Source organism: Podarcis pityusensis, assembly GCF_964106645.2.
Source record: "Podarcis pityusensis genome assembly, chromosome: 16".
NCBI lineage: Eukaryota > Metazoa > Chordata > Lepidosauria > Squamata > Lacertidae > Podarcis > Podarcis pityusensis.
Window position 1 is genome coordinate 3,209,604 of NC_138041.1, and position 17,365 is coordinate 3,226,968.

Sequence of the window (17,365 nt, forward strand, 5' to 3'; positions counted from 1 at the left end):
TGTGCTGTGACCTTTACGCATCTTCCGTCCCGAGATCGTGGGGTGGTACAAAGATATTTTGGCACCTGTTCCACAGCGTCATTTCCCCCTTGCACAGTGTATGACGTAGGAGACTAAAGGTCTCTAAGGAAAAAGGTTACAGACAGGACACTGCTGACGGCTGAGACCGCAAAAGGTCAGACACTGGGGACGATGTTCTAGACAGCTTGTGGCTTGTCTGAGGGGGGGTTTTCCCTGCACCCCAGGGTCACGCGTGCAGGCAGACGTGGCTGCCTGCTGGTGGAAAGTGTGCTCCCTCCGGACCCCACTGTCCACTCGGCGATATCCCTACACTGCCTAATGGCAGGGCCGGCCCCCAGATGAAGTCTTATGTCTGTAAATGGTGAACAGGGTCAGGGCGGCGATTCTTGGGCATAAAGGATGTTTTGTTGTCTCCCTCTGCCTAATGGTCGGACCGGTCCCTGGACAAGATGTCTATTTAAGTGATGGCCTGGATCAGCACAATGGTCCATGGGCTATAAAGGATGGGCCCGCTGTGCCAGGTTTTTCTAACACACTGCCTTATCTCCAACTCTGACCAAATGGCTCTGACTGGCAGCATAATAATAATAATGATAATAATAATGATAATAATAATGATAATAATAATAATAATATAGTGGTGCCTCGCAAGACGAAAAGAATTCGTTCCGCGAGTCTTTTCGTCTTGCAATGTTTTTCGTCTTGCGAAGCACGGTCCGTCGCAACTGCGCCTCTTCAAGCGGCTTTAAAAAAAAAGCGCAAGACGTTTTTGTCTTACGAAGCAAGCCCATAGGGAAATTCGTCTAGCGAAGCAACGCAAAACCGAAAAACCCTTTCGTCTAGCGAGCTTTTCGTCTTGCGAGGCATTCGTCTTGCGGGGCACCACTGTAATAATAATTTATTTATACCCCGCCCATCTGGCTGAGTTTCCCCAGCCACTCTGGGCAGCTCCCAATCAAGGGTTAAAAACAATACAGCATTAAATATTAAAAGCTTCCCTAAACAGGGCTGCCCTTCAGATGTCTTTTAAAGAGAAGATAGCTGCTTATTTCCTTCACACCTGAAGGGAGGGCGTTCCACAGGGCAGGTGCCACCACCGAGAAGGCCCTCTGCCTGGTTCCCTGTAGCTTTGCTTCTCGCAATGAGGGAACTGCCAGGAGGCTCTCGGCGCTGGACCTCAGTGTCTGGGCAGAACGATGTGGAGAGTTCACGTAAAAGCAGACATGAGGGTCTACGTCTTGCCACCGAGACTGTGGGTGAGGGCCCGTAACCTGCCTGGTATCCCTGCACACAGAAAACTAGCCTGTCAGGGAGAGGACAGGCCTCTTATCCCTGATGTGCTAGATTTCTAAGTGCGAGGGGCTTCGTTTTCATTCACAGAAAGAAAGCCATCTACGTGGGCCTCCCATCTGCAACTGGAGATGGTCAAACCCAACAGGCTCACCTGCGACACGTCCTCCATGTTACGCCGGAGCTGCTCCATGTCGTGCTGGTACTCCTGCCGCACCCGGTCCAGCTCCCGGTCATGACTGGCCACTTCCTCCTTCAGGGCCCCCTTCAGGGCTGTCAGCTCCCTCTCCCGCTGGCGCAGGTGATCCTCCAGCTTCTGCCGGGCCCTCAGAATCTCCTCCAGCTCCTCTCTGGTCTCCAGCAGCTCCTGGGGAAAGAGGGCACAACTGGCTCTCAACCCATCGGCTCAGCCTTGCCAGGCCGGCTCCATCAGGCACCTTCTGGCACTGAATTGGGCCAGCATTTAGAGCTTGACTTTTTCCTCTTCCCTCCGTGTCCCTTTTTCCTTGCGTGTTGTGGTTGTTGAGTGGTTGTTGTTGTTGTTTTTAAGATTATAAGTTTGATTATAAGGGACTGTCAAACATAAGCCACTCTGCTAGCCATTTTGGATGAAGAGCAAGGGTGAAGGTAAAGGGACCCCTGACCATTAGGTCCAGTCATGGCCGACTCTGGGGTTGCGGCGCTCATCTCGCTTTACTGGCTGAGGGAGCCGGCGTACGGCTTCCGGGTCATGTGGCCAGCAGGACTAAGCCGCTTCTGGCGAACCAGAGCAGCGCACGGAAACGCAGTCTACCTTCCCGCCGGAGTGGTACCTATTTATCTACTTGTACTTGACGTGCTTTTGAACTGCTAGGTTGGCAGGAGCAGGGACCGAGCAACAGGAGCTCACCCCGTCGTGGGTATTCGAACTGCCGACCTTCAGCAAGTCCTAGGCTCTGTGGTTTAACCCACAGCGCCACCCGCGTCCCATGAAGAGCAAGGGTACAAATGCTCTAAATAAGCAAATAAATAATTTGCAAAACAAAGCCTGCGCCTACTTGGAGTTTTTCTTAGAACAGGGGTGAGCAACTTCAGGCACAGATAACCTACCTGGCCCTCAGGAATCTCCCCAAACCACATCCCATTTCATCCTCACAAACAACCCTGTGAAATAGGTTAGGGCAAAATACAACGATTGGTCCAAGATCACGCCTAAGCGAGCTTCATGGCTGAGTAGGGATTTGAACTCTGGTCTCCCAGGCCTGGGGGAACCTTTTGCCCCCCAGATGCTGACCAACTACAACTCCCATCAGCCGCTGCAACATCTGGAGGGCCAAAGATCCCCCACACCTGGCCCTTGTCCAACACTCTTAACTACAAAAGTGGTTTTGCTTGTCTTCCTATAGACATAGAAATGTAAGGCTGTCGTCATGCAGGAAGAGCTGTTCGATCGTGGAATGGACTCTCGCGGAACGCGGTGAACTCTCCTATGCTGGAAGTTTTAAATCCAAAATTGGGAGGAGGGGCACCTGTCAGGAATTATTGAGCTGTGATTCCTTCATTGCAAGGGGTTAGACTAGATCAGCCCCAGGGTCCCTTACACACCTACAGCTCTGTGATTCTGTTACACTGGCATGTTGCAGAGGTACCCAGAGGCTCCAGGGAGCCACTTACTTTCAGCAGAGCATCCCTGTCTGGAGAATCTCCCATCGGCTCCCGGAACCGGTCCAGCTCCTCTTGCATCTCCATCAGCTGGTCTTCCAAGTCGGCCAACTTGGCTTCTGTCTCTTCCTTGATTGTTTTCATGTCCTTCAGCCTTAAGAATCAGGAAGGAGGAAAGAGAAGGGGGTGGGAGTTCATCTTAACTGTGCCGGGTAGGGCTAGAGGCGTCAGTAATAATAATAATAATAATAATAATAATAATAATAATTTATATCCCGCCCTCCCCAGCCGAAGCCGGGCTCAGAGCAGCTAATAACAATAAAAGTAACACAGCATTCTAAAATCAATTCTTTCTAAAATCAATTCAGAATCAAATTGATGGCAACCATTGGGATAGAGTGCTATGAGGATTACAGAAGGAGGGAGTCAGACTGTGCCTTGGCCAAAGGCCTGGTGGAACAGCTCCGTCTTGCAGGCCCTGTGGAAAGATGTCAAGTCCCACAGGGCCCTAGTCTCTTGGGACAGAACGTTCCACCAGATCGGGGCCACAACCAAAAAAGCCCTGGTTGAGGCCAGCCTAACCTCCCTGTGGCCCGGGACCTTCAAGATGTTTTTGTTTGAAGACCGTAAGGTCCTCCGTGGGACACACCAGGAGACGCAGTCCCATAGGTACGTGGGTAACTATCAGACTTTGAAAAGCCGGCATGACTTGATCAAGTTCAATTTTGTCAAATCAATTACGCCAAACAGTTTTCATCGGATCGCAACTCATTGCTATTTTTGAACTTGATTGTGTTGTTGTTGTTATTGTTCATCTTCCTTAGTGGGATGTGCAAGCCGCTAGTCTGAATAATGCTTTTTGTAGGGTTGGGGACTACTGGAGTAGAGGATTAAATCAAAGCCCTTCTGCTGTGTCCTTGCCTACAAAGTTTATTCACCCCGTGAGCCTGCAATACAAGTGTGACCGAGACCGCAAGTGACACAGGCGAGTGTGATGGCCTGGGACTCGGGCTCGGAGCCAGAGGAGTCTCAGTCTGCACCGGATCCTTTGCCTCAGGCGGCAGCTGAACCAAGTCTGGGGCCTGATTCTGAAGAGCCCCAGTCTGCACAGGTTTCCCTGCAACAAGCACCAGCTGGGCTGAATCAGGGGCCTGAGCCTGCCCTGGCTCCAGATGCGGGGATGACCTCGTTGCCTCCAGCTGGGCCATCCCTTACAGCTGCTCCACTACCAGTTGGGTCAGGAGAGGCTGAGGCGGCCTCTGGGTCTAGTAACCCACCGACGTCTCCTGAGCTGCAGAGACCGAGGTCTGAGAGAAGGAGAGACCTGAGTACTCGCAGGAGGAGTGCTCGCCTTCAGGCGAGACAGGGAGGTGAGTCACTGAGGGATCAGGACCGGCCGCTACCCCGACAGAGATAAAAGGCTGTCGGACCCCGCCCCAGGTTGCGGGAGCAACGTTGCTGTTTGCCAGTACCTGTCTGTGATCCTGTACCTGACCTTGCCTTGTGTCCTGATTGGCCCTGCCGGACTGACTCCTTGGATTCGGGACGGGACCTGGACCGCGTTGCTCGGGTTACCCCCGGGCCCAGAACAGCGAGGCTGCATGGCGGCGACAGTGGCAAGAGCTGCGATTCGGCCGCAGCCAACTCTGCTCCCCCTCCCCCAGCCCTCTGGATCCAGAAACGGCAGATCTGGACGCTGCGGCTGGAGCTCAAATCCATCCCTCTTCCACCCAGGTGCTATGTGATGTATTTTCTACCCTTTCCTCCTGGGCGCCACCTGGTGGTGGTGGGCGGGGCCAGAGGCAAAAGTGGGAGGGGCAACACATGCAAATTTTTGCCTCTGTATAGCAGCCCTGCTTCCCTCTTTCCCCCCAGAGGTATGGTATATCCTTTTTTGCTGTAAGTCGCGTGGAGACCTTCAGGTGACAAGAGCCCCCACCTGAAGGAGGGCAGGATTCAGGTGCAACCTGGGGGTCTTGAGATCTGGAGGGAAGGGTGGGCTTGCACTTAACTCGGGGGGAGGGTTCCCCCCAAAAGCCCCCCCACAGATTTGCACTTACTCTTGTACGCTGCCCTGGAGCTCCTGGCTTTTCTTCTCAAAGGCCACCCGCAGCCGGTGGCACTCCTCTTCCGACTCCTCCAGCCGGACCTCGAGGTCGTGGGGGGCGCCGCTCCTGTGGCCGTTTTGCAACAGCTCCAACCTCTGACGGAGCTGCAATGGGGGGGGGCGGTGAAAGAAAGAAAATAAATAGGCCCAGAATGCAACCATCTACAGGGTTTTTTTCCAGATGTTCCGGCATTACCCAGAAGCCTCTGCTTCCACAGCTTGGATGGGAAGGCGTGACAAATATGGTGGCCACAAACCCACCGACTGGGGAGCAGTGGGGAGGGGAGGAAGGAGCAGAGACCCCAGGCACCTAACCCCAGTATTGTCTACACTGACTGGCAGAAGCTCTCCAGGGTTTCAGGCAGGGAACGCTCCCAGGCCTACCTGGGGATATTGAGGATTGAACTTGGGATCTTCTGCATGCCAAGCATTTGCTCTACCACCGACCTACATGCCGCATTTTAGATATACCATATTTTTTGCTCCATAAGACGCACTTTTCCCCTCCTAAAAAGTAAGGGGAAATGTGTGTGCGTCTTATGGAGCGAATGCAGGGGGGAGGCAGGCAGGAAAAGCCCCCAAGAGCCGCGCACAAGCTCCGCACAGCTCTTGCGGGCTTTTCCCCAGGAGGAAGAAGGGACTGATGCGGCCAGTCAGTCCCTTCTCCCTCCTCGTAGAAAAGCCCGCAGGAGCCGCACACTCCTTAAAGGGTGCGTGGCTCCTGTGGGCTTTTGAGGGAGGTGGGAGTATTGCCATAGCCGCGCGCAGCCTCTCCCGGCCGGGAGAGGCTGCATGCGGCTATGGCAGAAGCCAAGACAGAAGCTGTCTTGGCTTCTTTGCTCTTTGGGGCAGGGAGGATAATTTTTTTTCTTTTGATTTTCCCCTCTAAAAACTAGGTGCGCCTTATGGTCCGGTGCGCCTTATGGAGCGAAAAATACGGATATGTGTTAAGTTTCTAGTCCTTGTGGTTTTAAGGAGATGGCTGTACTAAATGAGAACAGAGGAGGCTGCCTTGTACCGGGCCAGCCCCTTGGCCCATGCAGCTCAGGGCTGCCCGACACTGGCTGGCAGAAGCAGGGGACATTCCTAGGGCTACCTGATGGCACCTGGGGCCTTCTACATGCAAAGCAGGTGCGCTGCCCCTGGAGACACAGCACCTCTCTACCTAAAGATAAGGGCAAGACTCCGGTCCTCATGTTTCTGAATTGAGGGCTGATTCTAATCAGGGAACAGGAAACACTCCTTTTTTCCGGGAGACTGAATCTGGGACCTCCTGCCTGCAAGTCAGGAAGGAGAACAATGGCCCCATGTGTTCTGTTTCTTGTTTGTTTTGAGTAGGACCATGTCCTCAGGGAAAAGACAATACAGGTGAGACTCTTGTTCCAACAAAAGGGGAAGAGGTGCTGTTGCAGGAATTTATGTATAGGTTGGGGGGGGGTTGCCCCTCCAGCAGATGTCATGCACACGCAGCCCACTACCAAAACCAGCACAATCACTTTTGTGACTTTTGTGATTTGTCCCCACAAAACACTTCATCGCAGTTTCTTCCTATCTATTCAAAGGGCCTTTGCTGCATGATACCAAATGTAAGAATTCACTGATAAATGTCTCTCTGTACTGGCTCACTGGGAAAACTTCAGAAATTCATATAGACACATGAGCTCAGCTACTCAGCAGCCCCTCTGCCTGAGTGATAATCCCTGGCATCCTGATACCTGAGTGCCAGACAGGTAGCCATTCCAGAAACAACAATCCCAGATGAAGACAAAAGGGTGTGATTAACTTGGCTGGGAAACAGGGAAATGTAAATATCTCTTTTGTTACACTTGATGGGTGTTTGGTGGAGGGCAAGGGGAACCATGGGGCAGGGTCCAGGATGCTCAGATTCCTGCCACCAGACCTCCCCTTTCGTGATGTAACCGTGATGTATGAGTGATGCAGTTTGGGGGGGGGGGTGTAACATGGGGATTAGCAGCTAATAAAAGTTTGGGGGCTCTTTTGTTTGGGGCTTCCATCTTGTTCCACCTGGTGGCAGGTGGGAGTCCTGTCGCGACAGTCTTCAATAAAGACCAAGCCGACTGGCTGCTGTTTTGCTCTGGTATTCCTGGCTGGTGTCCTTGTTTTTTGCCCAAGGTAGCCCTCAGGTTTCTCCGTTAACAGTGCCCACACACCTTGGTTTCCTCATCCAACTTCCGCTGCAGCTCCTCCACCTTCTGTGTCAGTTCGCCCGCCGGGGGGAGAGAGGCTGTCGACTGTGCCGTGGGGGCAGCCTTCCCAGAAAAGAAGGGGGGGAGAGAAGCAAAGGGCATCAGATGGGGAGACGCTGGAGACCACCACCATCGCAAAAAAACCATAACCTGGACGTGCGTGTTGAGCCCACTTTTATCTATGCTCTATACAGCTGACTGTGCCCCCAAATACCCCAGTAATAAGATCATTAAGTTTGCAGATGATACAACGGTGGTTGGTTTAATCACGGCTGGAGAGGGGGAGGCGGCCTTTCAGAAGGAAGTTGAGCAGTTGGGGGAGTGGTGCAGGAAAAACAACTTACTCCTTAGCTTAAAGAAAACAAAAGAGATCATTGTGGACTTTAGGAAATGTAAATTGAATATTCAGCCACTCCTTATTTAGGGGAAGTGTGTGGAACAGGTCTCGGTGTTTCGATTTCTGGGAATGGAGTTGAGAGATGACCTAACCTGGGGAGAAAACAGCAAAGACCTGAAGAAGAGAGCACAGCAGAGGTTATATTTGCTGAGAATCCTCCGGTAAAACAATCTCTCAAAGGACCTGTTGATGGCATTTTATCATTGTACTGTGGAGAGTGTATTAACTTATGGTCTGTGTGTGTGGTTTGGGAGCTGCACGGCCAGGGGAAAAACAGTGCTGTCCAGGGTTGTAAAGACTGCAGAGAGAATAATTGGGTGCACTCTTCCCACCTTGGATCAAATCTATGCTTCCAGGTGCCATAAGAAAGAGGCAGAGATAGCGCAGGATAGTGCGCACCCCGGAAATGATCTCTTTCAGCTTCTGCCTTCTGGAAGAAGGTCCAGGGTTATAAAGACCAGGACTAGCCGCCTGAGAAACAGTTTCTACTCAGATGCAATTCTGGTTTTAAACGCGGTATAAGGACCGCAAGAAGATCAAACCTATCCATCCTTAAGGAAATCAACCCTGAGTCCTCACTGGAAGGACAGATCCTGAAGCTGAGATTCCAATACTTTGGCCACCTCATGAGAAGAGAAGACTCCCTGGAAAAGACCCTGATGTTGGGAAAGATGGAGGGCACAAGGAGAAGGGGATGACAGAGGACGAGATGGTGGGACGGTGTTCTCGAAGCTACCAGCATGAGTTTGACCAAACTATAGGAGGCAGAGGAAGACAGGAGTGCCTGGCGTGCTCTGGTCCAGGGGGTCACGAAGAGTCGGAAACGACTAAAAGACTAAACAACAAAATAAGGAGTCTCTATAGTATATTGTATTTTAAGATGGGGTTTCAGAGTTTTTAGGGGTTTTAGAATGTCTTACGTAGATTTTTCAATTTCGCTGTTCTGTATGGGACAATGACAATAAAGATATCGTATCGTATCGTCTGCCCCAGCCCCCCTGGGACTGAGAACGAGGCAGCAACATGACCCCCCACCCCGCGAAGCTCTCCACTTTGAAATGTAAAGCTTGGGCAAGCAGCCTTCTTGCACCCGAGGCCCTTTCCACATCCCTTCAACCGGAGAGTCATCTGTTTGCGGCCTCCCTCCGCCCTCAAGCAGCCGGTCCTCATGAGGTGTCAGTTTCAATAGAGAGAGAAAGAGATCCCTGTCAAGAAACGAGGGCTGGAGGGAGGGCAGGAGAGAGAGCAAGATTTGCCGGGAGAGCTCTTTAAAAAAAGAACTGAAGTTTGCAAAAAGAAAGATGTTTGGGTTCATGTTTGAAAAAGTGCTAACAGCCCCCCCCCCCCCGAAGATGCACAGCAGGAATTCATCACTATCTGAAGCTAAGCAGAGATCAAAGCTTCTGGGCTTTGAAATGGTTTCATCCAAACTCTTGCTGACACAAGGATTGTTTTTCCTCTGCAAAATATTCGCTGTAAAAAGAAAATCTACTTTACCCCGCAGAGTAGAGGACTGGCAGGCGGGAGTTAATCTGTCCCTTTTCCATGTTTCGGGGGTCTCATGTGGAAAGTGGGGAGAAGAGAGACTAGTTTTGGTTGGATAGGGCAATGGGAAAAAGCTGCCCCCCATATCAGCAGGAAAATCCTCTTTCTTTGTGGAGAAAATACGTTCAAAAATAATAATAATCACCTTCCCAGTAAAGAGAGCAATTGTCGTTCCAGGCCTGGTACAACCAGTGCTTTTTTCCCCCTAAAAGAAATGTTTAGGGGTCCTCTCATTTTCCTACTCATATTAAAATACTGCCCCTCAATGAGGCCAAACTTAGATTTGTTTAGGGGTATGTGTACCCCTGGGTCCCCACAGGGGACAACTCTAGACAACCCACAAGATGAAGTCTTACTGAGGCTGGGGGGACTGGGGTCCTGAGTTCGGGTCCTGCCTCTCAAAAGAAAGTAGGGCTCCAGCCCTCATAATTCCAAAGAAAAGGCTGGTTTAAAGAGGGGAGGAAGCTAACTTAATACAAGCCAGTGGGCCTGTCTAGCTCAGCATTGCCAACACTGGCTGGCAGCAGGGTTTCAGGCAGCGGGGAGATTCCCAGTCTAGCTGGGGATACCAGGGATCGGATCTGAGAGGTTTTGTATAACAGAGTGGGGACTCTTGCACTGAGCTCGTGGTTTGCACTATGAGACCCTCCCAGCCCACAGACTGTCTGCCCAGAGTGGCGCATGCTCTGGTTATCTCCCGTTTGGACTACTGCAATGCGCTCTGTGTGGGGCTACTTTTGAAGGTGACCCGGAAACTGCAACCAATCCAGAATGCGGCAGCTAGACTGGGGACTGGGAGTGGGCACCAAGACCATATAACACCGGACTTGAAAGACCTACACTGGCTCCCAGTACGTTTCTGAGTACAATTCAAAGTGTTGGTGCTGACCTTTAAAGCCCTAAACGGCCTCAGTCCAGTAGACCTGAAGGAGCGTCTCCACCCCCATCATTCTCCCCGGACACTGAGGTCCAGCACCGAGGGCCTTCTGGCGGTTCCCTCCCCGCGAGAAGCAAACCTACAGGGAACCAGGCAGAGGGCCTTCTCGGTGGTGGCGCCCGCCCTGTGGAACGCCCTCCCACCAGATGTCAAAAAGAAAAATAACTACCAAACTTTTAGAAGACGTCTGAAGGCAGCCCTGTTTAGGGAAGCTTTTAACGTTCAATAGGTTCTTGTATTTTAGTGTTTTGTTGGAAGCCGCCCAGCGTGGCTGGGGAAACCCAGCCAGATGGGCGGGGTATAAATAATAAATTATTATTATATTATTATTATTGCACACAGGCTCCAGGTTAGATTCCTGGCGTCTCCAGTTAGCAGCCGATAGTAGAGAAAGGCTTTCTCAGCCAGAGACCCTGTCCATCAGAGCTTAGCAGACAATATTAGTCTCAAGGAACGATGTTTCTTGCTTGGTGGAAGGCAGTTAAAAATGGAAACTCTGGGAAAATCCGGTTTTTGGGTTTCCCACAGTGGCTGGCCACTGTGGGAACAGGATGCTAGCTAGATGGGCCATTGGCAACTGGGCTCTGCTTAAGTTCTTTGTATAGTGTGCACTGGGATTAACGCAGAGCTTAGCTATTCCTTTCTTAAAAGGCAGGCTTTTAAGGCCTATCCTTTCCCTTAATCCCCTCGAGACCTCCTTGGCATGGTCTCCCAAGAACTCAGTAAATAAATCTCCACAATCAAACAAACTGTAACCATCTCAGGCTCAGGAGAACCCGAGGGCAAGTTCCTAGTCCTCATTGTTCTGGGGAGAAGCCCGGGAATATTGGCATCCCGGCGGAACGGATGTGGGTTCAGTAGTCTGTCCTTGTGTCCACCTCGCCCCCAACCCAAGAACTGGGACGCATCGACCAGAGAGAGGGCAGGAATCACGCCGAGGAGGAAATGATTTTGTCTCACAGCTGTGACCTGGTGTTTTCCGCCAGGTACTTACGGATAGCGCTTGGACCTTCTCGAAGACAAGGTTGGTCTTTCTCTTCACCGCGGCGTCGCTTTCCGTGTTTCTGAAAGTGACAAAAACGTTAAAAAAAAAAAAAAAAAACCAACTAGCTCAGCTTAGAATGAAAATCACCAGCATGTCAAATCTTGTTATTCTAAATAGGATCCAGCAGAGACCCGTGTGTGTTTGTGTGCTCCTAAACTGTAATCCAAACATTTACAAAAAATTTTACAGCAGACCCAGATAGGGTTAGGGACGCGGGTGGCGCTGTGGTCTAAACCACTGAGCCTCTTGGGCTTGCCGATTAGAAGGTCATCAGTTCAAATCCCCGCGACAGGGTGAGCTCCTGTTGCTCGGTCCCTGCTCCTGCCAACCTAGCAGTTCGAAAGCACGTCAAAGCGCAAGTAGATAAATAGGTACCACTCCGGCGGGAAGGTAAACGACGTTTCCGTGCGCTGCTCTGGTTCGCCAGAAGCAGCTTAGTCCTGCTAGCCACATGACCCGGAAGCTGTACGCCGGCTCCCTCGGCCAATAAAGCGAGATGAGCTCCGCAACCCCAGAGTCGGCCACGACTGGACCTAATGGTCAGGGGTCCCTTTACCTTTACCTTTTACCAGATAGGGTTAAAATATGGCACACACTGGCAAGACGCAAATAAATAAGTCATCTGTGCATCGTATTATATTTTAATTTGCTCCTGTGAAATGTCTTTTAAAATAAAATAGCAACAATAGTAGTTCTTTTAATTTTTTTAAGGGATTAAACCCCCATTTGTGAAGAACGGGCCGATGAATGGGTATGATGACTAAATGGAGCTTCCAGATTCAGGAGCAATCTACCAGGCGCAGTTGCCTCCATGCCCCTCCCCATACATCCGATTGGTCACAGCCCCTCCTCTGCTCCCGCCCCAACGCTTACCCATCCTTCAGAATACTGTAGATGAGCTCCTTAGTGTGGTTGCTGCTTCCGGGCTGAGATACCTCTTGCTGGTCCTTCAGGAGGTCTGGGGTGGACTTCAGCTGGAAGGGAAACCCCAAAGATTAAACCCCAGCGTTTTTGAGAGGGAGGGAAGCAGTGTTTTCAAACGGCTGCTGCCAGTCAGACAACACAGGGCTAGACTAGGGCACAGGAAACAGCCTTGGTCCATCTGGATGAGCGCTGACCACTCTGATGAGCAGTGGCTCCCAAGGGTTTCAGGCAGTGGACATGTTCATGCTGCCAGGAGACGTCAAAGATTGAACCCAGGACCTTATAACAGGTGTTCACCAATATGCAGATGATATCTCTCGTTTAAATTGGAAGCAGGGAAGGCAGTGAATGTCCTGTGTGAGTGTCTGGAGGTGATTGGGGAGGGGGTGGACGGCAATTAACGGATTGAGGTTGACTCTTGACAAGACAGAAGTACTGTTCTTGGGGGACAGGAGGCGGGCAGGTGTGGAGGACTCCCTGATCCTGAATGGGGTAACTGTGCCCCCAAAGGACCAGGTGCGCAGCCTGGGAGTCATTTTGGACTCGCAGCTGTCCATGGAGGCACAGGTCAATTCTGTGTCCAGGGCGGCTGTCTACCAGCTCCATCAGGTACGCAGGATGAGACCCTACCTGACTGCAGACTGTCTTGCCAGAGTGGTGCATGCTCTAGTTATCTCCCACTTGGACTACTGTAATGCGCTCTATATGGGGCTACCTTTGAAGGTGACCCGGAAACTGCAATTACTCCAGAATGCGGCAGCTAGACTGGTGACTGGGAGTGGCCGCTGGGACCACATAACACATTTCCACATTTCCAAGCACAATTTGAAGTGTTGGTGCAAACTTTTAAATAAGTAATAAGCATATAAATAATAAAATAATAATAAAATAAAATAATAATAATAATAATAATAATAATAATAATAATAATAATAATAATATAATAAAGCCCTAAGCGGCCTCGGCCCTGTATACCTGAAGGTCCAGCTCCGAGGGCCTTCTGGCGGTTCCCCCACGGCAAGAAGAGAAGTTACAGGGAACCAGGCAGAGGGCCTTCTGGGTGGTGGCACCCGCCCTGTGGAACGCCCTCCCAGCAGATGTCAAGGCAATAAACAACTATTTTACATTTAAGCGACAGCTGAAGGCGGCCCTGTTTAGGGAAGTTTTTAATGTCTGGTGCTGTATTGCTTTTAATATTCGGTTGGAAGCCGCCCAGAGTGGCTGGGGAAACCCAGCCAGATGGGCGGGGTATAAATAATAAATTATTATTATATTACATATATTTGTTACAACATTATTAGCCACGTTTTGCCCGCTATTGCTTAAAGTTTGTCTGTTTTTGCAACACAGGGGATTTCCTTTGTTACAGGTCTATGCTGATGGGCAGGTGCTTTTTGGGGTCTCTGGCAGGAACCCTCGCAGCGCTACCCAGACATGCCACTAGGGACTGAACCTTCTGCACGCACGGCAGTTGTTCTGCCACGGAGGTGCATCAAACTGATAGCAAGCGCGGCAACCTTCTCAAGACAAGCGTGCTGAACTGACTACCTTCCCGCTGGGCCCACCTGGCCTCTGTTTCTAAAGACGCTGGGCCCCGCAGGCTGCCATCAGGAGAAATTGGCGCAGACAGCCCCACAAAAACACAAGGAAAGAGAATCACCTGCAGGTCTGGCTGTGATTTCCTCGCTTGCTTCTCCAAGGCTGGCGCCTCCAGGCTCTTGTTGACCCATTCCCGGGTCAGTGTCGATTTGTCCAGCCCGTTCACTGGCCGCCCAGAAGCCCTGCCGAGACTCCTGCTTCCTGGGTGGCCGGGGTCGGCCGCCGAGCCCCCTGCCCCTACTCCGGAGCCCGCCTGGGGCTCCCCGGGACCCAGCTCCCGGCCGTCGGCCGTGTCATGGTAAGGCACCCTTCCGTCGAGGCTCTTCGACCGCTTCCGCTCGTCCAGAGAGAGCCGGTTCCTCCGGGACGGCCGCCCCCGCTGCTGCGCCTTTGCGTCGAACTTGTGGATCAGAGAGTCCACCGAGGACAGGGGCTTGGTGTCGATGTCACCGGCCGGAGCAGCGGGCTCAGGGGAGCTCGCCACCGCCGGCTTGCGGACGGGTCTCAGGCCGGACAGGCTGCCTGCAGAGTCCTCACTGGGGCTGGGCTGCTGGCGACCAGGCAGGTTCATCATGCTAGCGCTCCTCACAGCACCCCCCGGAGGCAGGGGCTGGGGGGTGTCCGGGGGGCCGGCCCCAGGGGCGCTGGGCTGGGGAGGCTCGTCCAGCTCGGGGTCGAGCAAGGAGCCGTGCGACTGAGTCCGCCGCAGCTGCTCCCCAAACGATTTTTTGTGCGGCAGTGTCCGGTAGCCGCCGGCGCGGTGCTGCGGCACGGGCCGCCCCTCCAAGCTGCCGGCTTTCGGGGTCCGCCACGGGCTGGGCTCCTCGTCCGAGGTGCTGTAGCGGGAGCCGTGCCGGGACTGCCTGACCCCGTACGGGTTCTCCGGCAGGTCGGAATCGGAGCTGAAGGAGCCCGAGGCATCTTTGGAGGACGAAGCAGCCCCGGGGGAAGCGGGGAAGGAGTCCTCCCGCTGGGGGCTGCGGGCGGGGGGCCCGTACTTGCTCTCGCCTTTGATCTGCACCCCGAAGGAGTCTCCCCCTTTCTCGCCGCTGTTGAGGACCACGAAGGGCTGCCCGTCGATGCCCTGCACCCGCACCGCCACCCCGTAGGAGCCCGGCTTGGAGGGCTTGGGGCGGATCTTCTGGGACTTGCTGGGCTCCTTCAAGTCGTTGATGAAGCGGATCTGGACCCCGTAGTCCATGGGGCCCGGCTTCTCGGCTAGGGTGCCGTTCACGTGGTGGTCCATCCTCGGTGGGTCTGGGGCCTTGAAAGGATCCTGCCAAAGGGGGGAGAGAACACAGGCTTAGAATCGTAGATTATAGACCTGGATGGGACCCTGCGAGTCACTTAGGCCAACGCCTCTGCAATGCTGGAATAATGCAGGACTTGTTTTTACCTATCGCAACGGCCTGATCCTGCAGGCTTCTGATGTTCTTGTGCTAGCTAACACCTGTGAGCCCCTACATCTTAGGCTCAGGTTATAGATAGATATAGATATAGATATAGATAGATAGATATAGATATAGATATAGATATAGATATAGATATAGATATAGATATAGATATAGATATAGATATAGATATAGATATAGATATATATGTAAAGGGACCCTGACCATTAGGTCCAGTCGTGGCCGACTCTGGGGTTGCGGCGCTCATCTCGCTTTATTGGCCGAGGGAGCCGGCGTACAGCTTCCGGATCATGTGGCCAGCATGACAAAGCCGCTTCTGGCAAACCAGAGCAGTGCACGGAAATGCCGTTTACCTTCCTGACAGAGTGGTACCTATTTATCTACTTGCACTTTGATGTGCTTTCGAACTGCTAGGTTGGCAGGAGCAGGGACCGAGCAACGGGAGCTCACCCCGTCACAGGGATTCAAACCGCCGACCTTCTGATCAGCAAGTCCTAGGCTCTGTGGTTTAACCCACAGGGCCACCCGCGTCCCATATATATATATACACATACGCAAATACAAATATCTACATCTTAAAGGCACTGCAGCCTCTGCTGCCCTTCCTTCCAAGGAAGCTGAACCCTGGGAGAGCTCAGATGAGCAGGGTTGAGCCAGTCACCTCCTCTTAGCCCAGCAGTTCTCAACCCGTGGGTCCCCAGATGTTGTTGGACTACAACTCCCATAATGCCTGAGCTCTGGCCTTGCTAGCTAGGGGTGATGGGAGTTGTAGCTCCACAACATCCAGGGACCCGCAGGTTGAGAAAGGCTGTCTTAGCCTAACCTACCTCACAGGGTTGTTGTGAGGGTGAAATGGGGTTTGGACGAGAACCGCGCGCAGCACCTTGAGATCATTGGAGCGGCGGTATGTAAATACAACAGATAAATAAATGAATGAATAGCAAACAATATAAATGCATCAAACATTTTAATGAGGCGGTTGGGGAGGAGATGTCCCAGGAGGGGCCAATCCTGCAAAAATGTGGGGCCAATCCTGCAAAATCCTAGCTCTGTATATAACCACAACTTCAACTCAACAGGATTTTTTAATAATATTGCATTATTAATTTCTGTAACCTGCCCTGAGATCGGTTATGGTGAACAGCAGGAAATCAATCAAAAATAATGTAAATTCTTACAACACCCCTGCAATGTAGGACAGTATTGTCCTCTTATTGTGGATTAGAGGGTGGGTGGGGAGGGAGAGTTCATGGTAGAGGTGAAATTTGAACTCAGAGAGGGGGGTGAGAGAGAGACGACTTCGTGGGTTTTGAGATTATTTCCTCAGTCGCCATCCTCCTCCGCTTGATCTCCTGCTCCCAAGATTTTTATGAACCTGCCTTCCTTGCGCTAAGTCTGAACACAACTTCACTGAGCTCAGTACTGCCCACACGGACTGGCAGCAGCTCTCCAGGGGCTTCAGGCTGGCAGGCAGCCTCTCCCAGCCCTACCTGGAAATGCCATTGGGGACTGAACCCGGAGCCTTGTGCGCAAGGCAGACGCTCTACCCTTGAGCCTCAAAATAAAAGATCTCCGTCCTCATGGTTCTGAGCCAAAGGCTGGATTTAAACAGGGTCGCCCTGGACCAGTTCTGCCTGCCCAGGCTGGCAGCAGCTTTCAGGCAGGGGATGGTCTCAGCTGGAAATACCTGGAAATGTCAGAGATTTAACCTGGGACCTTCTTGCTGCTGAGCTACAGCCTTGGCCAGAGATTTCAAACCCTGCATTAATTCAGGGATTAGTCCCACTCTCAGCGACCAGCAGCAAAGCTGCACTTTCACCTCCACACAACACGCCCCGGCCAGCAACTCCCTTTTATGATGGTGGAGCGAGCAGGGAAAAACAAATAAATATGCAAAGCGCTCTTATCGGGTCAAGGCAGAGTGGAGGTTGCAAGTGTTTCAGGTGGAAAAACACACCCGGCTGCCGTCAGAATCTGCCGCCATGCAGGAATGCAAGGAGACCGAGAGCATGGGTGGATAACGCCAGCAGAACTTGGGGACCAGGGTGCAAATCCCAGTACAGAGACTACCTGCAAGGACTCAGTCGTCCATGTCTGTAAAATGGGTGGGAAGTGTGGGAGGCCAGACCACCCACCCTGTGAAGTTCTGAAATAAAAACATAAGAAGATCCTGTATAGGATCAGGCCAAATGCCCTTAAGAACCTAGAAATCTGGATAGACTGCTGCTGGATTTGGAGGC

At 52.1% G+C, this 17,365-nt stretch overlaps 1 protein-coding gene across 2 annotated transcripts in view; it reads right to left on the reverse strand.

Annotated features, from left to right (window-relative positions):
- The window catches only part of CGN (cingulin), a 70,866-nt gene that overhangs the window by 32,769 nt on the left and 20,732 nt on the right, over positions 1–17,365 (reverse strand). For both annotated transcript variants that reach the window (XM_080985989.1, XM_080985990.1), the window contains exons 2-8: positions 13,775–14,989; positions 12,064–12,164; positions 11,140–11,209; positions 7,231–7,329; positions 5,013–5,164; positions 2,965–3,106; positions 1,466–1,678 (exon numbers count right to left, since the gene is read on the reverse strand). In XM_080985989.1, coding sequence (XP_080842115.1) covers positions 1,466–1,678; positions 2,965–3,106; positions 5,013–5,164; positions 7,231–7,329; positions 11,140–11,209; positions 12,064–12,164; positions 13,775–14,959 — 1,962 coding nt within the window. In that variant the 5' untranslated portion in view covers positions 14,960–14,989. The remainder of the gene's footprint in view (positions 1–1,465; positions 1,679–2,964; positions 3,107–5,012; positions 5,165–7,230; positions 7,330–11,139; positions 11,210–12,063; positions 12,165–13,774; positions 14,990–17,365) is intronic.